Source organism: Orcinus orca, chromosome 14 (genome assembly GCF_937001465.1).
Source record: "Orcinus orca chromosome 14, mOrcOrc1.1, whole genome shotgun sequence".
Lineage (NCBI taxonomy): Eukaryota > Metazoa > Chordata > Mammalia > Artiodactyla > Delphinidae > Orcinus > Orcinus orca.
Genome location: NC_064572.1, coordinates 64,636,164 through 64,660,370, shown reverse-complemented (window position 1 = coordinate 64,660,370; position 24,207 = coordinate 64,636,164). Strand labels below are relative to the sequence as shown.

At 45.3% G+C, this 24,207-nt stretch overlaps 1 protein-coding gene across 5 annotated transcripts in view; it reads right to left on the bottom strand.

Moving 5' to 3' along the window:
• SUFU (SUFU negative regulator of hedgehog signaling) overlaps positions 1 to 24,207 on the bottom strand; it is a 110,563-nt gene that overhangs the window by 70,380 nt on the left and 15,976 nt on the right. For all 5 annotated transcript variants that reach the window (XM_049696836.1, XM_049696837.1, XM_012532537.3 and 2 more), the window contains exon 3: positions 6,710 to 6,846. In XM_049696836.1, the coding sequence (XP_049552793.1) occupies positions 6,710 to 6,846 (137 nt within the window). The remainder of the gene's footprint in view (positions 1 to 6,709; positions 6,847 to 24,207) is intronic.

The following is a 24,207-nucleotide window of genomic DNA, read 5'->3' as shown; positions in this document are numbered from 1 at the left end:
CTTTAGAGGACTTCTCTCCCACTCCGTGTAGTTGGAAGTGAGGAGGGAGAAGACCTTAAACATAAATCCTGGTGCTCCATCCGGACTACCACCCCCAACCAGGGGGGTGTCCTACTGATCTAGACAGAACTAATCTGGGTCCTTCCCCAGGACTGACGGAGGAATGTTGGAAGTAAAAAGCCTTCTGCCTGCTGGGACTACAAACTGGGAGAACTGGAAACTCTGGCTGGTGGTGCTCATCTTTCCTGGCACGTGGGAAGAGTCAGTCTACATTACAAGACCAACACACAAGTCGGAGCCCTGAGGACACTGTTCGAACGTATAGATCAAGCCATGCCTGAAACCCTGGACATCCCAGTAACCTGACCAATAAAGTCTGTTATTATTTCAGGTAGTTTTTGTTGGACTTCTGTCATTTGCTCATGATTAGGAGCATCCCGACTCAAAGAAACACTAACCTGTCTCACCCCCACATCCTGACTCCTTCACCTTCTCTGGATACTCTTCTTTCCCAGGCCTCTCACGTTTCCACTTCCTTTTCTCTACTGCTCAGCTTCCCACCTCTGAGCAAACCAACCAAAAAGTGACTGCCCTCCAGCAGTTCGGGGCTAAGTTACAGAACCTGTCCAAGTCATTCTTCAGAGCAAGCGTCAGAGGCAGCCTCATGCAGCCCCAGGCTGGGCGTGGGAATCACCACTCCCCATCACACCACCCCCCAGAGTCTCGTCGTCTCTTTCCCTTGCCTCCCACTGCCCTGATGCTGTTTCTAAGTCTGGATGGCAAAGCTGTGGATGCTGTTTAGACCTGGAAAAGCAGGTCTAAGCATTCCACTTACTAGATACTGCTCAGCATGTTCTCACATGCAAATGGGCGGGGTACTCCATGTAAGTCACTGAGTTTAAGGTGGACAGCCCAGGTGAGGCAAGACCACCACACAGAACTATGCTGCTAGGTATACACGTGTAGGTCTATCTATCTATACATCAAACATAAAATACATGTTCTGTATAATAACATATGTGTAACCCTTGTAGAGTGTAACCAGTTGGGACAGAGCAATGCCTATAAGGGAGGTTCTCTGCAGCATCCGGAGAGTGTGCTCTGCTCTGAGAAAACTGGAAAGGCCTAGATCCAGTCTTACGAAAGAGTTACAAAAAGGGGCAATCATTCACACTATAAAAAGATTCTTCACCTTATAAAAAAGGATTTACTTACAAGGTCCCACTAAACTGCATGGGCTCTATTGCATATAGAATAGGATTTCATTTGTATAAGACTTTACCGGCACTGCCAACTACATAAATCAAGGAGCCACAGTTGAACTGAATTTGCTTTTTGCGTTTACACTGTGATATACAAAATGAGGTAATTTTACCTCATTTGTGTCACTATTATTAATTTTCTGTGTGAAAGAAAGATAATGGCACCAAATATTATCATATCAGCTGAGGCAGGCATCTGATACAGGGACAAGCAATGCATCTCCTTCCTATCAGCGTTTCCTGTAAAATGGGGTCTTTACTAATACTGCAAAAAAAGACCAAGGTACCCATCTTCTCTATTCACATAAGGTTTTTGAAGACTGAATAATAATAATAATTGTGGGTGATACTTATATATCAATAGTACTTGCTATGTATCAAGCACTGTTCTAAGTGCTTTGCAGGTATTAACTCATTTCATCATCTCAAGAACTTCATGTATAGTTACTATTATTATCTCTGCTTTATAGTTGAACAAATAAGTTATGATGCCCAAGGTCAGGAGGCAGTAACTGGCAGAGCTGAGGTAAAAATGCAGGCAGTCTGGGCCTAGGGGCCATGCTCTTAACCATGATACTATTCTGTCCTCCTTGATCTAGCAGTAACGTGCAAGATGGTGAAGAGTGCCAGGGAGAGAAGTGGAAATGGGGGCTACGTAGCCTAGCTACCTACCTAACTTACCAACGAGCTCAGGGACATTGGGCTGAGGACCTGTACTATGCAGTGAAACAGGAAAGGTGGAAGGAAGGGAGGCAGGGAGGGAGGGAAGGGAAGAGAGAAAGAGAGAAGGGAAGAAAAGGTAAGAAGGTGATTGAGAGGAGGCACAAGGGAGGTTTCTGGAGAACTAGCCTGTTTCTTGATCTGGGTGCTGGTTACATGGGGTGTGTTTAGTTTGTTAACTCTCAGCAAGCTGTACTTTTTATATGCATATTTTCATGAACAAGAGTTAAAAGATGAAAGTATAGGTTTAAGAGGATTTGGGTAATATTACGAATGGCTTTAGCCCTCCTCTATGTATTTTCCAAATGTTCCAGAATGCCCGAGCAAGGCATGCTGGAGCTCAGAGGCTACGTGCACAGGTGCAATCACCCATGTGGATGATTCTCAAACCTCATGGTCCAGCCTGAGACATGTAGCAGCCCAAATATCAGCTGGGCCACCAGCAACGTGGTGTCATGGTTAAGAGAGCGGCGTTAAGAACTACAACGGCTGTCCTTTGCACTTACTAGCTGTGTGATTTTGAACAAGCTACTTCCCCTCTCTGCCTGTCTTCCTTTCTGCAACTGTAGAGCTGGTATAACAGCGCCTAACTCACAGGGCTTTACTGCACATTGAACGAGCACTTACAACCGTACCTGGCACATAGAACACACCACTAAATTTTAGCTTTTGTCCTCACTATTCAGGCTCATAGCCATGGTCTTCTCTCTTACATCAGTTGCCATATACTTTTCTTCATCATTTTCCCATTATTTAAATAATTACTACTCCCTGCCATGTTTCAAAAAGAATTTAAGGAAGATTTGTTTTAGTTACTATTCAAGTAGTACAATCATATTATGAAAATCTGGAAAACAGAAAATCAGGTATTATACTTTTGGGAGTGTAGTCATCCTGCGGCTGCTGTGAAACGCCCGAAGTGATCTACAGGCACAAACTATAGCTGTTACATTACAGACACCAGAAAAGGGCCTGTTGCAGCAGACAGGACTATGGAGCCACACCAGGCAACATACACTCAAGAAACAGCCACAACTTTTTATTCTCAAAATTTTCAGTCCCATAGAAAAGTTAGAAGGATAGTACAATATATCCTTCACCTCCATACATCCTTCACCTAGATTCACCCTTTAACATTTTGCCACATTTGCTTCTCCTCTGTCTCCCCCCGACACACTTTTTTTTGCCAAGTCATTCGAAAGTTAACTTGCAGATATCATGTCATTTTATTCATAAATACTTCAGCTTTTATCTCCTAGGAACAAAGACACTATCCTTTATAACCATAATACCATATCACACCCAAGGAATTTCACAGTTACACAGTACTGTTATCTAATACACAGTCTATATTTTTTCTAATTGCCCTAAAAATAACCTTTTTTTTCCAATTCAGGGTCCAATCAAGGATCATACATACATTTAAACTGTCATGTTTTCTTTGATCTAGGACAGCTCCAGCACCTTGCCATGTTTTCTTTTAGAGCATTGACATTTTTGAAGAGTCCAGGCAGCTGTCTTGTAAAATATCCCACAATCTGGATTTACCTGACTATATGCTCAGGATTCAATTCAGGTGAAACATTTTTGGAAAAGTGCTACATGGGGACTTCCCTGGTGGCGCAGTAGTTAAGAATCGCCTGCCAATGCAGGGGACAGGGGCTCAGTCCTTGGTCCGGGAAGATCCGACATGCCGCAAGCAACTAAACCCGTGCACCACAACTATTGAGCCTGCACTCTAGAGCTTGTGAGCCACAACTACTGAGCACACGTGCCACAACTACTGAAACCCATGCACCTAGAGCCCGTGCTCGGCAACAAGAGAAGCCACCACAATGAGAAGCCCACGCACTCCAACAAAGAGTAGCCCCCGCTCGCTGCAACTAGAGAAAAGCCCACGTGCAGCAACGAACACCCAATGCAGCCAAAAATAAATTAAATAAATAAATAAATAAAGTGTTACATGGTTGGTGCTTTATATTTCACAGTGTAACATGTAAGGAGGTACATAGTAGTCATTTGTTCCATTTTTGTGTTGCTACATTTGATCATTTGGTTAAGCTGATGCCCACCCAAACTTTTCCATTGTAAAGGTATTCTTTTTCTCTTCGTAGCACATAAGTAATCTGTGGAGAGATTCTTTGAGTCCTTGTGACTATGTTATACCCCAACAATCTTTCTTATCTGATAGTTTTGACATCTGTTGATAATGTACCTGAATCAATGATCACATTAGTGTTGCAAAACAGTCACTGTGATGTTTACTGTGTGGCTGAAATGAACCCTTGCAAATCAAATCCCGCTTTTCTCCCCACTTGCGTTATTATTTCAGAACTATAACATCAGAACTATTTCAGAGGTTCATCTGCTTGACTCCACCTGACAGTGATTCATAACACCTGTTCTACATTTCTCTGATCTTGATCCACATGAGCAGGTACATTAAGTGCAAACAAACATATAAATGTACTGGCTTAAGCACTGGGCAGGAAGCTACCTGTCTATACAAGCAAGAGGTTGCCTAGTCTTTAGAGCCCCATTTCCTATAGTAGATCAAATTCCATGTCAAGAAATGTCTATTTTCCAGGAGCTGAAATAGGTCAGTTGGGAGAGCATTAGACTGAAGAAAGGTCTGTTTTCTCAAAGACAGTTCTATATCGGCATCAGTTACAGGCATCAAAGAAGGGAGAGAAGGGGACACAGTGGGTTCAGGCAGTAGACTCCTGGCACAATCTTAAAACATTAAAAGATTGTGCAGGGGACTTCCCTGGTGGTTCAGTGGTAAAGAACCCGCCTTCCAATGCAGGGGACGCAGGTTCAATCCCTGGTCAGGGAACTAAGATCCCACGTGCCACGGGACAACTAAGCCCATGCATGTGCCACAACTACTGAGCTTGTGTGCCTCAACTAGAGCCCACTCGCCGCAAACTACAGAGCCCATGTGCCCTGGAGCCCACGTGCCCTGGAGCCTGCGTGCCACAACTAGTGAAGAGAAAACCCGCACGCCACAACTAGAGAGAAGCCCGCGTGCCACAACGAAGAGCCTGTATGCCGCAACGAAAGATGCCCCATGCCACAACTAAGACCCGATGCAGCCAAAAATAAATAATAAATAAATCTTAAAAAAAAAAGATTGTGCAGACCTAGACGCTAGGATAGTACCAAATCACATGAGCCAGCTGCTTCAAGCAGCCTGCTTCCCCCACCCCTGTGAATGATACTTCTTCCCATCAACAGTCCTTTAGAGTCCAAACAACATCCCCAGACCAGCTGCATTAGAATCCCCTGGGAAGCTGGTTAAGAAACAGATGCCCCAGTCCCACCTCTGACCGACTGAATCAGAGCCCTCCGGGAGCGTTTGGGACTCAGTGTGTTGAGATCCCAGAGGATCTCATGAGCAGCCAGGTTTGGGAACCCTTGCTTACAGAAGACCCACTGTAGCCTTCAAAAGGGTACTATCCCATAGGCTACACAATGATAGATGGTAGTTAAGGATCAGTCCCATTACATGATGGCCAACCAGCCAACAACTGACCCCCAGGGGTCTGAAACGAGGACAGAGGGTTTCAACCTACATGGTCAATTGCACCCCCAATTTATAGCCTACTCAAGGCTGAAAAAAAAGTCACTATACTCAGAGAAGTTGCCAGATCTATGGTTCTCCAAATTTAGTCTCTACCAGAGCATCTGGGAACATCACCCACCAAAGATTCTAAGTCAGAGATCTCCTCTGGGGCCCAGGAATGTGTGCTTGCAACAAGCTCTCCAGCTGATTCTGATGCAGGGGTCCAAGGACCATACTTTGAGAGACCCTGGCCTAGATGCTAGTCTGCTCCTATCTATGACAGTCAAAGAGCAAGAGTTGGATAAAATTGTGTTGGCTTTCATTTGAAAACTACTTACCAAACCAAAGACACAAAATATAAAGTCATATGGGAAATGTTTCTGAGCAATTAATTAACCACACAGAAACATTCAGATGATATGAAACCCTCCATAAAAGGTACTGAATTCCACTCCGACATTTCATTCCACTTGAGGACTAGAGGCAGGCTGAGTCAAGAGCATGCGACCAAGGCTCCCAGCACAAAAGTCCCCACTTCCGGTTCCATATTAGCAGTCTCCAGAAGGGCACCAGGGGCACAGGACCATCCCCTGGAGGACACTTGAATCATGTGAATCAAACAGTATTTCTGACTGTCAAGGTCCTGCCTGATTCCAACTTCCCGTTCACACTGTGAGCGAGCAAGTTCAAGGTAATTCGTTCTCTCTCTGCCCTATCCTCTACTGTGAACACTAGACTTAGCCAAGATTAACATGTGTGCTCGTGCCCCAGAAATGGAGGTGGCTAGGCCACTGGCATCAGGGAGGAAAGAGTGTGCTAATTGTGGGAAAAGGGGGAGACAGAGGAAGTGCTGGTCAGCTCCATGCTGAGCTGGCCTTTGGCTCGCTGGGAATCAGAAGTATGGCTGGCAGACTGCAACCAAGGCTCAGGGTGTCAGGGACTCCCGCTGCAGGAGGTCATATGACATATCCTTCCCTCCCATGGCCCAGGCAGCTTTCCACCCAGGAAACGCCAGGAAACAAGCCACCCTTATGGTACAAATGCGGTATAGCACTCCCAGGAAAGGTCCTTCCACGGACATCAAAATATACCTTCAGGTTCCCAACCCAAGCAGGCTCATGGTGAAAGGACAAGCACACCAGCCAGCTCCTGGGGCTCTTACCTGACTGGAACACATATCTGGCCAAGCCTTGCATTAGTTCTGCTGGCCATGTTGGGGGCGCAGACTCCCCTGTTTCTCTCTTCAGACGAAATGTCAACTCAAAGCCAAAACCACTAGGTCCATCTGCTCCTGTGAATCTGGAAGGAATAAAAAGCAAATGTTTTTTGTTTAACTACCTTAGGGAAAACACTGTTTCGTTGTCTAATTAAAGTTCTTTCCCTTTTTGGGTAGGCTCGGCATCCAAACCCCCTAGTCGGAAGAATCTTGAGCCTTGAGGGGAGGAAGGACCTCGATAGCCAATACGGAACAAGAACTCTAGCCTTGCCCTCCTGCCAGCTACAGCACATGTGTATGACCTCAGCCCCGCCAATCAAATTCCCCTGCTGGTACTCTGAATTACGAGTTCCAGGTTTTGTGGCTCTGGAACATTCCTTTCTGTATGATTGAGTTAAAACCCTACAAAGGGAGATGGGTCACTAGGGCAAAGGGAAGATTTCCATTACTGAAAATAACCCTTACACTCTTTATTCCTTCAAGGTATTAATAAGCACCTACTTACTTTGCTAAGGATATGTGTCGTACTGTATGCCCTATGAGGATGAGACCCTTTCTCCACTCCCACCTCCACCCTGCCCCACAAGGGGACAATCCTTGGGCTAAACTGGCTGGCCTCCAAACTCAGCATTTGAGGATGGGTCCCAAAGCAGATTCCAAATATCCAAATACTGGGCGGGCCCATGATCTTCCTGAAAGCCAGCACCCCACATGCACTCATCAATCAGCACATGCTCTTCCTGAAACCTGGCACCCTGTGTGTACTCTTCAATCACTGGAACCTTGAGGAAGCAGAGTTTGCCCTCCCTTCCCATCCCCAAGTGGCCCAGAATGATGGTGGCCACAAACATCATAGGGAGATGAGGCAGGGGGAGCAGTGCCTGCCTCGCTGTCTGCTAGGAAACGCCCAGGAGGCTGAGTGTCCACAGGAGTCCCTGAAATGGACTTCTGCCAGAGAGGGAACTGATGTGGACGAGAGAGCAACGCTGGTTGGTGGTGGCGCCTCCTGGGGTGAGGGAAGCATTCAGGGAGGGGCTCCTGAGAGTTACAGGAGGCTTGCCAGCATGGGAAGGGCTAAAAGTTAAACTATGTTCATGATATAATTTTCAGTAATAATATCTTGTACAAACATGAGCCACAATGATTATACACATTTAAACTCCTCAGCATACAAATACAAGCCATAAAATAAGATGACAGCCAACACCTCCTTGTGTGCCAAGCTACCGGAACAGGCGGTCAGAGGGGAGAATGCTGAAGGGGCAGTGATGCAGTCAGTGCCCAACCCTGGGATTCCACGTGGCATCTTTCCTCCATCATCACCATCATCGTCCCCAAGGGGCCGGGCCGGGAGACTGGGCAGAAAGAGGTGCTAACGTCTCAGAAGCTCTGACATCAGGGCTAGCCCTGCTTGTGTACCCAGGAGTTAGTCCAGCCCTCCTGCACTTGCTGCAGTGAGGAGCTCACCTCTGATAAGCTAAGTCCTCTAAAGGACTGAAAAGGAGCCTTAGAATCACTATTTTCTCTGAGTATCTATAATTGTGGGAGGCACACTCCCTTTTGGGGGTACACTCCTAGAATTTTGGAGACCGGGCTAGAAGATGCTTGGCAGGATGCAGTGTAAGCTATTTTCCTTCCTTGCTGAATTGCCCTGTGTGGGGGCAATTCTATGCAGAAAGGCTGAGGGAATAGCTAAGCAAGCTGAGGCTGTAAGAGCTGCCTCCCAAGGGCTATAGGCTCGCGAGGGGTATGAAAACCTGGGGTAATGCAAGACTGACTTGGAGTTAAAACCCTACAAAGGGAGATGGGTCACTAGGGCAAAGGGAAGATTTCAAGCAGCCGCCAATTAGAGGCAGCTTTGTAAAATGTATTAGACCATTACTCCCAGGGCTTTCATCTCAGGCCAAGAAAAATACATGATTTCTAACCGCAAAAACTTGAGAAACAGACTAAAAGAAACATGCTCCTCAGACTGTGCGATGGGGTGAACCCTCAGATGCAGAGAGAGTAGCCACATGCATCCAAGCAGCGAGGGCTGTGCACACACGCACACGCGTGCATGGGTGTGCATGCACGCACACGCATTTCTACGCCATCTGCCTCCACACGGGGTGCTTTCTGGGCCAGCTCTGCGGTGGGCAGGCCGGCCCTCACTCGGCTGGCTGAGACGGACAGGTCTGGCCAGATGGTCTCCACCTGCATTTGATTACCACCCACCAGGCTGGCTGGATGCAACCTCTAAACTCTGAAACATGAGTTTGGAATGGCCCAGCCTCAGGATAAACACACAACCTGGAGCCTGTCAGAAGGCCTCTTCTTCAAAGCAGATTGCTCAGGCAATAGCCCAGTGACAAGGTCATTCAGTCTTTAAGGTCCCCTGGAGAGGCCTGGCCTGGTCTGCATTCCCTCAAGTGAGGGCTTCTCCAGCCAAAGCAGATTTATCTGACCAGACGATGAAGCCCCTCCTGGAGAGCGGCTGTCTCGTGCATCCTCCAAGAAAGGAAAGCATGAGAGGAAATCGGCACGTGCTGCAGAAGGTGGGATCTGGGTCAGAGCAAAGAATCTTTCTAACACCGAAGGCTGCTAAAATACTGGCTGGTGGGAAAGGGGCCCAGTGGAATTTCTTTCTACAGAGATTCTTAAAGGAATATACTACAGATCCCTCCCAATCTGGCAGGGAGGGGTTCTAACTGTCTTGTTGCAGAAGGATGGATGAGACGGCCTCTCAAGATTGTTTCCAGCTCAAGAACTTCTGATCCTGCTCACTGAGGTGCTCAAGGGAGAAGCTGGCTTTGTCCCAGCAGTTTAGTGAGCCTAGGCAATGGCTGTGCCAGCCTCAAGAGTAACATTAAACCTGCCAACAGGAAAAACATGTGCCTTGAATCCTGACATAGTTGTGCAACCACTGGAACCTGCCCAAAGGTCTCCCCCAAAGCACCTGATTAAGAAGGTACCAATCAGACAAACAGGAACCTGGGAGAGACTTTCTAGAGTGTGGGTAAGCAGAAAAAGCTGACCTAAAAGTTGGCATCTCATGCTCAACACCATTAATTATTAGGAAAATTCAAATCAAAACTACAATGAGGTGCCACTTCATACCCTCTAGGATGGCCAAAATAAAAGACAGACAGTAACAAGTGTTGACGAGGATGTAGAGAAACTGGAACACTCACACTTTGCTGGTGGGAAGTAAAATGGCAGAGCTGCTTTGGAAAACAGTTTGGCAGTTCTTCAGAAAGTTAAATACACCGTATGACACAGCTGTTCCTCTCCTAGGTATATACCCAAGAGAACCAAAAACATTTTTCACACAAAAACTTGTACACTAATGTTCACAGTAGCATTATTCATAATAACCAAAAAGTGGAAGCAACCAAAATGTCATCAACATATAAACGGATAACCAAAACATAGTATATCCATACAATGGAACATTATTTGGCAATAAAAAGGAATGCTGTACTGATTATTTGCTATAACATGGGTGACCCCTGGAAACATTATGCTAAGTAAATGAAGCCAGATACAAAAGACCACATATTGTATGATTCCATTTATATGAAATGTCCAGAATAGACAACTCCACAGAGACAGAAAGACTAGTGGTTGCCAGGGGTTGGAGAAGGAGAGAATGGGGAATGACTGCTAATGGGTATAGAGATTCTTTTTGGAGTGATGGAAATGTTCTGGAATTAAATAATTGTGATGATTGCACAACCTTGTGAATATACTAAAAAGCACTGAATTGTACACTTTAAAAGGGTGAATCTCATGGTATGTGAATTATATCAAAAAAAAAAAAAAGCTGGCATCTCAGATACACCTAAATGCTAGGGGAAGCAGGGCCAACCATGTCAAGTATGCCAGGCCTTTACCTGGCTCTATCTACTAATAACCACTACAATTAACTGAATACCTACTAAGTTTGAGGCCTTGTACTAAGCACTTTTCTGATGCCATATTATTTAATTCTCCAACAACCCTGTGACTCAGCCATTGTTATCCTCATTTAACTAACATATGAGAAAAAGACACTTGAGAGAGTTTAAGTAATGTTCTGTAAGTCATCCAGTAAGCAAGTGGTGGACTTCAGACTTGAGGTCTGCCTGACTCCAAAGCCCATCTTCTTATTGCTGTGTGACCTCAGCAAAATATTTAACCTCTCGATGCCTCAGTTTTCTCATCTATAAAATGGGGATAATAACAGTAACTATTTCAGAGTTGTTGTGAGGATTAAATATTCAGAAACCACCTGGAACACTATAAGCATTATATCACACTAAGTGAAAGAAGGCAGTTACAGAAGACCATATGTTGTATGAATCCATGTATGTGATATAATAAATAATATAATTTGTAATATATTATATATTTATATTACATAAAATGTCAAGCATAGGCAAATCTATAGGAACAGAAAGTAGATCAGTGACTGCCTCAGGCTGAGGACTAAGGACAAATGCAGAGTCACTGCTAATGGGTGTGGGGTTTCTTTTGAGGGTGATAAAAAAAGTTCTAAAATTAGTTTATGGTGATGGTTACACAACTCTTGAATATACTAAAAACCACTAAACCACTAAACCGTATACTAAAAACCACTAACCGCACACTGCATGGTATGTGAATTTTATCTCAATAAAGCTGTTTTTAAAACCTGAAGGGAAAAAAACCCAAATAACTAATAGTAAAAAAAATTCACAAACTATAGCTATAGATATATTCCCCTTAAGCATACAACAAGATGGTCAATCTCACTCATTTGCAACTCAAAAGCAAATTAAAAAAACAATGATACCATTATCACTTATCAGATTGGCAAAAATTTTAAAGTATGACATTTCAATCTATTGATGAGGCTATGAAAAAGGTATTTTCATATGTTGCTGGTGGGGATACAAATTAGTACAACCTCTTTGGAGGGGAAGTTAGCAACACCTAACAAAATTACATATTGTTTACCTTTTTTTTTTGGACATGCTGCACAGCTTGCAGGATCTCAGTTCCCTGACCAGGGATTGAACCTGGGCCACGGCAGTGAAAGCCCAGAATCCTAACCACTAGACCACCAGGGAACTCCCATCATACTGTCTACCTTCTGACCCAGCGATCCCACTCTAAGAATTTGTGATCCCCAAATATTGGAAGCAACTAAATGCCCATTCAGAGGAGAGTGGTCCGAAGAGTACTATGCAGATATAAGAAAGAATGAGGAAGAGCTCTACAAACTGATATGGAAACTGTTAAGTAAAAACAACAAACGAGTACTATAGCATGCCACCTTTTGAGGAACAGAAAAGGGAAGACAGGAAAATGTACATGTATCTGCTCATTTCTGCAAAAAGTAACACAGGAAGGATAAACCAGAAGTAAGATTGGTTATCTACAGGCAATAGCAATAGGAGGGAATCAGGTGGAAAGTACTGCGTGGTGTGGGATGTATGAGTGTATGACATTTCTCTGAATTTACATTTTTTTGGATCAATGATAATGTTTTCACATACTCAAAATAAACAAGGATGGAGGAAAATGCTAAATGTAATACAAACATAAATTAGTGAACTGAACTGTACTTCAATGAACAATATAACCACACTGAAGAGGGGAAAAAAAGAAGCCACCCAAGTACCTTACGTACACAGTATGTTGACCATATGTCATCAGGCTAAAGCCAAAAAGTACAGTAAAATACTGAACCCTGGTTAGTAGGTTTACTTTTTGCAGTGTTATGAGTTGGTAATTCTGAAACTACCTTCTGTGTAAATGTACTGTGGATAATGAGAGCCAGGTTTCTCTCATTGTCAGAAATGTTAAAAACTGGTAAACATTTCAAAGTTAGAAATACATAAAAAAGGATGGACAGAATGAGCCTCATAGGTATAATTTTGGAATTAAAGGTATCAATATGGTATTTAAGAGAGGAATAGATATAGAAATAGATAAAGATGTGGGTGTGGGTGTGATATATGTGTGTGTATTTCCTAGCTCTCTCCACTAAGTGACACCCCAAAAGCAATGATAACTCCTAGCACTCAGATTTTGGTGCCTAAATACCATCTGCCATTAAAAGAAAAGAGCTCACTGGAGAAATGGCTGAATCTAGGGTTGGGAAAGCACAAAATGAGCCTGGAACTTTTCATTGTGCCAGAAGGTAAGTAAGTACTTGAAGAATGATGGGAACATGTCAAAAGTAGAGAGAAGCCAAACTGAAGGGCTCCCACTGGCCAAATCTAGGACAATTTGAGCATCGAAACAAATGGTATTAACAAATTATAACCTATTAAAGTAAAAATCCATGACTCCACACTGATTGCAATGGACCTAGTAACATTGGCTCTATAGATTTTGGACTTACCAGCCTCCATAATTACATGAGCCAATTCCTTATTTTATGTATATATGAGGGGTAGCAGCTTTTCCCTCTTGTGTTTGGAAAAAGCCTTTTCTATAAATATATTCTGTGGTATTTATAAAACATTTAGAAACAATCTAAATATTCTACAAGTAGGGGTATTATCAGTTCTGGTGCATTGTGTGGTGGGACATTACATGGTCATTAAAAATGAGACTTTTTTTTTTAACAAGTTTATTTTCCTTTTCTTTTTTTTTTATATTTTATTTATTTATTTTTGGCTGTGTTGGGTCTTCGTTTCTGTGCAAGGGCTTTCTCTAGTTGCAGCGAGCAGGGGCCACTCTTCATCGTGATGCGCGGGCCTCTCACTGTCGCGGCCTCTCTTGTTGTGGAGCACAAGCTCCAGACGTGCAGGCTCAGTAGTGTGGCTCAAGGGCCTAGCTGTTCCGTGGCATGCAGGACCTTCCCAGACCAGGGCTCGAACCCGTGTCCTCTGCGTTGGCAGGCAGATTCTCAACCACTGCGCCACCAGGGAAGCCCAAAATGAGACTTCTTGAAAGCAGGAGGACTAATCCCTGAGTTTTGAGAGGCAAAGAGTTTTCCGCCTCTAACTGGTGAGGAGGAACAGGAAGTATAAGTCAGAACCCCACTCTATATCCTCTATTGTTTGCTGTTCACCTACTTCTAACTATAAGATAAAAATATAAATAACTTTTTTAAATGATCATGAAATTGGAAGCTTTGTGCATTACTTGTGGGAATATAAAATGGTGCGGCCACTGTGGAAAACAGTATAGCAGTTTCTCAAAAAAATAAAATAAACATAGATTAAAGATTAAACACAGATTTATCAGATGATTTAGCAATTCCACTTCTGGGTATATAACCGAAAGAAATGAAAGCAGGTACTTGAACAGATTTTGTACACCCATGTTCACAGCAGCTTTATTCAATAAAATGAATATAACCCAAATGTGAAAATAACCCAAATGTCCATCAACGAATGAATGGATTTTTAAAAATGTGCTATATACATACAATGGAAAATTATTTAGCCTTAAAAAGGAAGGAAATTCTGACACATGCTACAACATGAATGAGCCTTGAAGACATTATGCTAAGTGAAGTAAGCTAGTCACAAAAGAACAAACATTATATGATTCCACTCACATGAGGTCCCTAGAGTAGTCAAATTCAGAGAGGCAGAAAACAGAATGGTGGTTGCCAGGGGTTATGGGAAGAGGTGAATGGGATGTTATTGTTTAATGGGTATAGAGTTTCAGTTTGAGAAGTTGAAAAAGTTCTGGAGATGGCTGGTGGTAATAATAATTCCACTAAATACATCAAAAATGATTAAAATGATAAATTTCATGTTATATATATTTTACTAGAAACAAATGGTTTTAAAAAAGCATGAAACAAAACTTACTATAATGTGTAATCCAAAATATTTGACACACACAATGTAAAAATATACGAGAAAAAGGAAGAAAATGCAATAAAATTATTGAATATTATAGTGGCTATCACAATACAATTTTTCTTTTTCAAACTTCTTTGTATTTTCGAAGTTTTTTACCATTTATACCCTCCAGTCTAGACTGTAAACCCCACAAGGGCAGGACTGTGTCTTGTTCACTACTGTATCTGCCCATCTAGCCTGCCAGGCTTCTCACAGAACCTGTTGGCTAAGTGTCCATACTGGACACTCATGGTATGACAGGAGAGTCCTGTGGTCAGTGCCCACTTTTTCTAGGGGTGGCCTGGATACTTCTGAAGCAAGAAACGCTGGGCCAGCTAAGAATGCCACTGACCTTGTGAAGGTAGTAACTCTGAAGTCAGGTCTACAGACTGTGGCTCAGTCTCAAGCTCAGTGCTGGTGTCAGAAGAAAAGGAAGAGGGGACCATTTTCCTCTGGAGACATATGGCACAGGAGGACAGCCCAGTCCAATTCCAGAATCAAGACTGATGTCACTTCATTCCCTACAAAAGCTCCTGTTGGGCTTCCCTGGTGGCGCAGCGGTTGAGAGTCTGCCTGCCGATGTAGGGGACACGGGTTTGTGCCCCGGTCCGGGAGGATCCCACATACCGCAGAGCGGCTGGGCCCGTGAGCCATGGCCGCTGAGCCTGCGCGTCCGGAGCCTGTGCTCCGCAACAGGAGAGTCCACAGCAGTGAGAGGCCCGCGTACCGCCAAAAAAAAAAAAAAAAAAAAAAAGCTCATGTTGTCCTTCCTCCCCTACCCACTGGTTCCAGGCTGGCTGGAGAACTGGGTAAAAACAGGTCTTTATCCTGGGGCTGGTCTTCCCTTCCAACCAGCCCTCCTCCTTGGGATCAGGCTTTGTTCCCTGCTTTACTGAGTTTGATATTCTCTCCCAGAAGAATGGAGCCTCTAGGTCCCGTCCCAGGGGAACAGACAGAAAAGCTTTTCCTTTGGTGTCCTCCCTCCAAGTGCAAACACACATCCCCAGCTGGACCCAGAGATTACAGAAAGAACTGAAACGAAGACCTCCAGTAGCTCTGGGGCTCGGCACAGGAGGCTGCCTATCTCTTCTCCACAAGCTCTCTGCCTTCCAGGGCAACACCAAGCAAGTGCAAGGACCATATATCCAAACTCCAGCACATGCTTGGAGCACCAGCTGCCTTTACTATTTGCACCAAGTTTCTTGAGAAGGTCAGTCTGCTCCAAGGCCCTCAGTGCTGGCCCAAGCCCCATGACGCCCTGGGATTGGCCACTACTCTGCCCCTTACACCCATGCAGAGAATAAAGAGCTGCCTGGCAAACAGAGGGCATCACTGGAAACCACTTCACTAGGGAAAACAGACTGTGAGCATTTCCCCATGCATGGCCTCTATCTGTCCCCTAGGGGACTTTCTAGGTGAAGAAAGAGGGACAAAAGCCCGAGCCCTGCTTTCTCCAGGGCTCAGCTCCTGCCACCTCCTTACCACACATAGTTTCCCCAGGTAACCTCATAAAATGGTTTCCAGCACCAGGTCTGTGTTGAGGATTCCCAAATCTATCCCCAAGCAAAGGACCAAACCCAGACACCGCAAACTCAGTACATACAAATCTGAACTCAGTATCTCCCCAAACGTGATCCTTCTCCATCTTTCTCTAACTGAAGACGAGTACTACTATGGTAGCCTGTATAATGGCTCCCCAGATATACACATTCTAATCTGTGGAACCTGTGTATGTTACCTTCCATGGCAAAAGGGACTTTGCAGATGTGATTAAGGATCTTGAGATGCTAGATGATAATCTGGGTGAGCTCAAGGTAACCATACGAGTCCTTAAAAGTGGAAGGGAGAGGCAGAAGAGTAGGTCAAAGAGATGTGACATGAGGACTTGGCCTGCATTGCCAGTTTTGAAACTGGAAGACGGGGCATGAGCCAAGGAAGGCACGTAGCCCCTAAAAGCTGGTAAAGGAAACGGAATATAGCCCAACTGACACCTTGATTTTATAGCCCAGTGAGACCCATGTCAGACATCTGACCTCCAGAACTGTAAGATAATCAATGTGGTAATTTGTTATGGCAGCAATAGGAAACTAGTACAGCCACTAAGCCAGAATCCCAGGAGTCATGCTCCAGCCCTCCCTGTCCTCCTGTGCAGCCAGGCTGGCAGTCACTGAGGTCTGTTGACACTTCCTCCTCCCTCCTCAGCAGCTCTCAAATCTGTTCTCTTCTCTCCATCCTCACTGCCACACCATGGGTTGGCCTTTTTTTTCCCCTAAGGTAGAGTCGATGTACAGTATTATGTAAGTTTCAGGTGTACAACATAGTGATTTACAATTTCTAAAGGTTATATTTCATCTAAAGTTATTATAATATGTTGGTTATATTCCCTTCATCCTACACTTGGATGGCCAACACTGCTCTTCCTCACTGATCTCCTGCCTCCTGCCCTATTCAGTTCTTCACTCTGATGTTCTCAAAATGGGATATGATGTACCTCTCCCCTGCTAAAAAATCCTCCAATGCCCACCCCCACTCCAAACCTTCAGGGTAAAGTGCAGACTTCTCAACAAGACCACCGGGAACTGGGTCGCCCTCACCTCCTCGGCCTCACAATGAATGAATGACTGGCAGATCCCTGACACACTAATGACTTCCTCACCTCTGAGACTCTGCACAGGTTGTTCCCTTTTTCTCTGCCCTCTGCTCATCTTCAGGAAAGCTCAGGTGTTACCTTCTCTGAGCTGGGTACCTGTGCTGAGTATCTTCGGTTTGCTCTTCTAGGTCCATCCCCACCGTGGCAGACAGATCCTGAGGTGGCCCCCACGACCTCTGCCTCCTGTGTTCATGCCTTTGTGGAATCCCCCCTCCATTTTTTTTTTCAAGTATTTATTTATTTATTTCGCTGCACCGGTCTTAGTCGCAGCACGCGGGATCTTTGTTGCAGCGTGCGGGATCTTTAATTGCGGCATGTGGGATCTAGTTCCCTGACCAGGGATCGAACCCGGGCCCTCTGCATTGGGAGTGCGGGGTCTTAACTGCTGGACCACCAGGGGAATCCCGGAATCCCCCCTCCTTGAATGCGGGTAGGACCTGGGACTTGCTTTTAACCAACAGAACATGGCTAGGTGATAGAATATCACTCTCATGATTATGTTACACTATGTAAGACCATGTCTTGCTAGCAGTTGCTATCACCATTGCTGGCTCTGAAGAACTTTCCAGGACTCTTGCAAGGAAAGAAATTCTGCCAATAACCTGAGGGAGTTTGGAAGTACTAGATACTTCCCCAATGGAGCCTCAGATGAGAATGCAGGCCAGCTGACACTGATTGCAGCCTTGTGAGACCCTAAGCAGAACACTCAGCTCAGCTACACCTGGACCCCTGACCCAGAGGAGATGTGAGATTATGTGTGCTATTTTGAGCTACTAAATTTGTGGTAATTTGTATTGCGGCAATAGAAAACCAACACACCCACCTTGCTCTCTGCCCTTTAAGGCTGACCTCTGTGGGGCTTCTGAGCCTTCTGGCTTCCACTTGGGTTCAGCCAGTGGAAGCCCTAAAGGAAATCAGAGGGAGGAAGGAGAGAGAGATCAGGGCTCCCTCCCTTTGAGACTACCTGAGGCTGGCCATGCTCCTCGACTGAAGGTTAGGGCTAAAGGTCACTCTGAGGAGGGACACTCTACACAACTCTTTCCTTCTAGGTTCTCAAATCTCACTCCCTCCTCTGGTCCCGTCAGCGCTAGGAGAGCAGCAGCCAAGCCAACCGCTAGCCCTGCATTAGTGCACTATCCTCTATGGTGCCCTTCCCTTATAAACAAACCCTCCCCCAGTCATCCTACTTTGAAGGTACCAAACTCTTTCTTGTTGGGTCCCTGACCAATATAGGGCACCTACCACTCTTCCTTACTCCTGTGCAAACCACCATCACAGGACCCTCCTTGCTGTACTGTAACTGCCTTCCTAGCTCTCCCATTAGGACTGGATTTGCCCCTTTTTGCACCACCAGTGACTGGCAAAGAAGTGCTCAGTGAAGGCTTGCTGAACAAGGGAACAGAGTGAGACTAAAATATTTACTAACTAGACTAAATCTGAGAAAAGAGGCAAAGTTTTACAAGATTTAGAATACTGGGCAAGGGATAAGGAGGCAAATGCCAGCCCAAGGTTATGAGCTGAAGGGCTTAGGCAGAGTGGTGAGCCGGCCCAGCAGTGCAGGGAAGCTGGGAAGTGAGGAAGGGAGACACAAGAGATTCTTAGTCTTGGGCTCTTGGGCTCTTTGAACCCTCTGGAGGTCCCAGGGTAGACTTAGGGAAGAAATTGCATAAAATTGTACTACCCTAGGGTCCTAATAAGATGCTAGAGAAGAGTCCAGTGACATAGGCAAGCATACGGGCAGTGGAGGTCACCTGAGCTGACACAAAGCCCAGCTCCACCACTTGCTAGCTGACCCTTGGGCAAGTTAATTTCCATGTGCCCTGGAGTCTCCTCACCTATTAAACTGGGAGAAGAATATTTGCTTCATAGGGCAGTTGGGAGGCTTTTAATGGATGGCACAGTGTCCAGCACCAGCAAGTACACAAACAGAGAGGCCAGTATTCATCCTTCCCTTGCTTAGTGCTCAGTAGAAGCAGTCCTGCTCATCATTTCTCCCTGAGAACAACAGCAGATGCCTCTAGCTTCCCTACCCTCTAGACTCTGCAGCTTAATCAGCTCCGTCCTTCAAGAGCTGCCTGGATCTTCCAGCTTTGCCCAAGTTCCTGACCTTGGATCCCTCAAACCAGGCCCAAGATTCTTCCTGACTGCTTCCATGCTTTGAGTGACAGCCATTACAACAGAATTCAGTAAACAATTACAAAATAAACATTTGCAAAGATTATGTTTTTATTTTGAACAATTCACAATTACTGATACTTCATGAGCTGTTTCCGAATGGTGTTTGGCGACTACACAAGTACTATTCGAGGTAATAAAACTTTGTAAAATTCTTTTCCAGTATGTTTATATGGTAATATTCTGATAGTTAAGATTTTTAAAACACTTCCAGCTATATTATATTAATTTTGCACAATCTTAAAGGAAGGGAAAAAAAGAAAGAAAGAGAAAAACCGTATCAGTTGAGACTCTGCACCCTCACACTGAGCTGGGATTCTCATGAGTCTACAATGCGGGGCAGGCACCTTTGAGTTTTAACTCTGAGTAGCAGATACTCTTTCTACTACAACCAGACTCGTGGAATGCATTTGCCTACTCATGTAGATGTTTCCTGAGATCCCTTGCTGGGAGCCAAGTACCATGTTCCCACAGCATTCCTCAAGTTTAAAAACAGTAGCTCCCAGGACTGATTTAGCTGAGAACCCAGCTAAACAAACTACCTGGCTCCCAACACTTAGGGTGGCTTAACTCTATCCTGGGCTTTCAGTGAGCAAAGAGCTTCCCAGACTGAGAACTGAATCTAAGAAAAGCACCAAGCTAAGAGCAGCAGACGCTTTCTCTGCAGAATGGTGAAAGCTGATCACCCCACCCTACTGGAGACCGACTGTACCTTCTTTCCTCTACTCCCATCCACCACCAAAGAACCCAATGGTCAGTCCCCAGAGGGATTCCAAGCCCGCCCCGTGCTCTATAGGAATTCTGGGCCAAGGAAGAGCCTGGTGCTTGAGTTCCTTGGCATCACTATGACAGCCCCCACTCTTGGCTTTGGGCTAAAGCAGCATCTATACAAAGATCTTTTTAAAAAAAAAAAAAAAAAGACAGGCTAGGCCAATGGCGGCAAGATCACAGTCTGATTTGGGAAGCGAGGTGCTGTCTGCACACAGGTGTACAGCCTGGGGGCTTCTTACAGACCCAAGAGCCAGCGCATTCTGTCCAAGGACTTTCTGTCCACCCACTAGCCTCCAGGACTCTGGGAAGTCGGCCACCCCAGATCGAGACACCTGAAAGAGGGTAATGGGAAGAAACAAATCTTTTTCAGCATCTCAGTTCCCCAAGAGCAAGGATTGTACTTACTGTGTTCTGTACATGGGCACATCATGTCACAGCTAAGCAAATGCTAAATGATAATAATATTCCCATTTCTGTCCAAAGAGATAATTAGGCTGAGACGTTCAATGACAAACAAGATAAGACAGTATTAAAAAGCAATGAGCTTTCCTCTTAGTCACTGCCAAAGTTAGACTCAAATATCTTAATGGTATTTCCTTTGAGCCACTTTGCTGTTTTCTTTTTAGGGAAATAAAACCATCACTCAACTCTGTTCTCTTGCCTTCACACCAGTGCTGAGTTCCCAAATTACCAGAAAAGTTTCCTAAAACCCCACTCCTGCCCCCATAATATCATCCCTTTGCTTCCCTCATCAGTCAACAGATAAAAGATAATTTGTTGAATGTCACGTTCTTTGTATTGTCCTCAAACTCTCCAACCTCGTCTTGCTCCGCTGTCCTCTTCTTACCAAGCCCCAAGCATATTGGCCTTCTTTCTGTTCCTTGAACACCTCAAGGTCCTTCCTACCTCAGGGCCTCTGAACTAACAATTTTCACTGCCTACAATCTTCACACGGTTGGGTGACCAGAGCATTGTACAACTCCAGGGAGCACAAATTGCACTGAATAATATGAACGGTGCCCCTAGAGTTGCAAGACATGACAGCCCTGGCTGCCACTTTGTCACTGAAGTCTCAGTTCAAATGTGTCTTCAAGGAAAAGCCGTCACTGATTACCTGCTAAACGCAACCTCTCCACCCACCTCAACCCCTACTTCTCCCTGGGTATCTGCAGCACATCCTCCCTGCTTTATTTTCAACACGGCACCTGCGCTATCTAAAACTGTACTTATTTTTACATGTTCTTCCTATTAAAATGTAAAATCCATGAAAACAGAAATCTTGCCTGTCTTGCTCCCATGACAGCCCCAGCATTTAAAAGGTAATGTGCACTAAACACACTTCAGGAAATCAATTAAGGGATTACCATATACCAAGCACCGTGCTAGGTGCTGGGGGTTCTCCCCCACCCCGATAAAGCAAGCTTCCGACCTTTTTAACAAAATCACACACCTCCTCCCAGAGAAAGGCTCTGACTCCTATGAAAATGCCCATGGAGTATCAACCCTATTACAAGTACATGGGTCCAAACTGAAGAAATCCCCGAGTGAGCTAAACGCTCAGACTTGGTGCTGGACCAGAAGAATTCTTTGCCTCTGCTGTGAGAATGCTTTCCCAGCAGCCAGAGAAATCCCAAAGCAAGGTTTTTTTTAGTTTTTCATTTATTCATTCCTTCAACAAACATTTGTTGATGCACCGGGGAAACAATGCATAAAGCTGGTATACATCCTTTCCCTAAGGGAGCTTACATTCTAGTGGGAAGGAGGGCAGACAGACAACAAACAAGCCAACTAAGTAAAATAAGGTAAATGGTCATAAGTGCTTTAAAGAAAAATTAAGCAGGTGATACTGCTTCATGGAGGGGGGTTCAGGGTTCCCATTCTAAATAAGGAGATCGGGTAAGGTCTCACTAAAAGGTGATATTTGAGGAAAGACCTAAGGAGGTGAGGGAGTAAGGCATGAAGCTATCTGAGAATAGAGCTTTCTAGACATGGGGAGAGCAGGTGCAAAGGCCCTGAGGCAGGAGACTGCCTGGCACTTTGGAGGAACAGCAGCAGACTAGAGTGGGTGGAGCACAGTGAGGAAGGAGAGCAGCAGGGGATGAGGTGGATAAAAGAATCTTGGCAGCAATGGCCTTTGGCTATTACTAAAGTGAGACTGGAGGCCACTGGATGGCAGAGGAGGGACATGGTGTGGACACTGCCCCCAGCCACAGAGCTGCCATAGAACTAAGGGATCCACATTAGCAATGCTCCTGTAAAGCTCGAACCCCAAAGGCTCCCTGCTCATCTGCTGCCTTCCTTCTGGGCCTTTTCTCTGTGCAAAACCCCTGGCTACGGGAATGAAAAATTGCCAGACTGGCTCCAGGAGGGCGGGAATCCAGCACGTCTGCAATCCGATATATTGAAAAAGCTAGAACGGGAAGAAGAAGGGGCTAGGGCAAGCCGTGGTGCTGTCTGTCAGATTTCACTGTTTTGTCCTCTAACCAATCAAGCTTTTCAGAAGCATTTAGGAGTCAGATCCATCACAGGCAGAAAGTGCCGCCAGCCAGCTTGATCCCCTGGGACCGGCAGCCTGGGCCAGGCCCCATTCTCTAGTAGTTACCCCTCCCCACAGGCATGGCTCCTGAGCTCCTAACCTCATGCTGAAAGGCCTGAGATCAGAGTAAGGGAAACTGCTGGTCAGAGGCAAGGCTCCAAGCACGTCCAGGCATCACATGGAGGTCAGCACTTGAGAAACAAAAACATCTTGACTGGCCTCATTATGGCAAAGCTGGTTCTATGACGGGGACTCAAGAGGCCTGAGTGACACGGGAGGGAGTAGGAAGGTAAAGGACCTCTGAAGGCCACCAGCTTACACTAACCTGCTAGTTAAGGGCCTGGAGTCCAGTGAACCACATCCCTCTGAGCAGCTGCTATGAACCCATGTTCTCACTTACAAATGAGGAAACGGCCCAACCCCAAACATAGGCCTGGCCTCATTTCTGAGCCTCAGGACTCCTGCTCGCAAAGAGCCCCACACTAGGCCTCAAGGGACAGACCGCAGAAAAGGAGGCAGGGAGGTTCCGCGTGACACCTAAGGTTCTGAGGCGGTAACCAGCCCACCTCTCTGCACTGTTTCCCTGCTCAAGGACACTTCAGCCAAAAGACTGGAGGCCCCATGAAGACCAGACCAGACCAGGAGTATGCTTTTCATTACTACGTACCTCATACCCAGAACTACCCCAATAACAACTAACCCTGTAATAAGTGAACGGCTGACCCTCCAAATGAAGAAGACAGGCCAGTGATTAACGCTGGATGGGAACCAAGTGTACCCACCCATCACCTGGTAGACCCAGTGCCAGGAAAGGACAGCAGGCCATCCTTTCTCCTAGATCCACTGATCAGATCCTGCTGCAAACAGACAGTATTATTATATTATTGATTCCTATGTATGGCAGAAAGCCTCAAAAGTCCTAAATGGTAGCTCATTTATTTCAGGCAATTACCTGAGAAGGATCTTACCTGTCTCTTGGCAATTGTGCTTATACTTGTGAACCTTCTGTATAACTTGGGTACCAGGAACCTGGGGCACTCTGTAAGCCCAGTCTCAGTCTTCTGTATCCACACACCCAAGAAAGGGAGAGACAAGGAGGCTTGCGGTATTAATTTCCAGGTGACAGTGATCACCAAATCTAATCACTGATCAAGTTTCTAAGGGGCAAACAACAAGAGGAACAGCACACACTCTCAGGACTACCACCACCATGCACGGTGATTTGCATTAAAAGGATGGAGGTATTAACTGAGAGGTGGGTTGCCAGCACAGTTGGTACGTATACTACCTCAACCGCTCTTCACTTCCGTGAGAAGTCAAGCAGCAAGAGAAACGGATGTAGTTAATGCAACATGACAATGGGTAGGAGCCATCATCCCAAGCAAAAGTGCTGTTTTCAGAATTTGGAAATCCTAGCAGCCGTGGGCCAGATGAACTTAGAAAATAGCATGAGCCAAGTACTAGGGAAGCCTTGGAAGATGTTAGTCTCAAACTGAGAAAC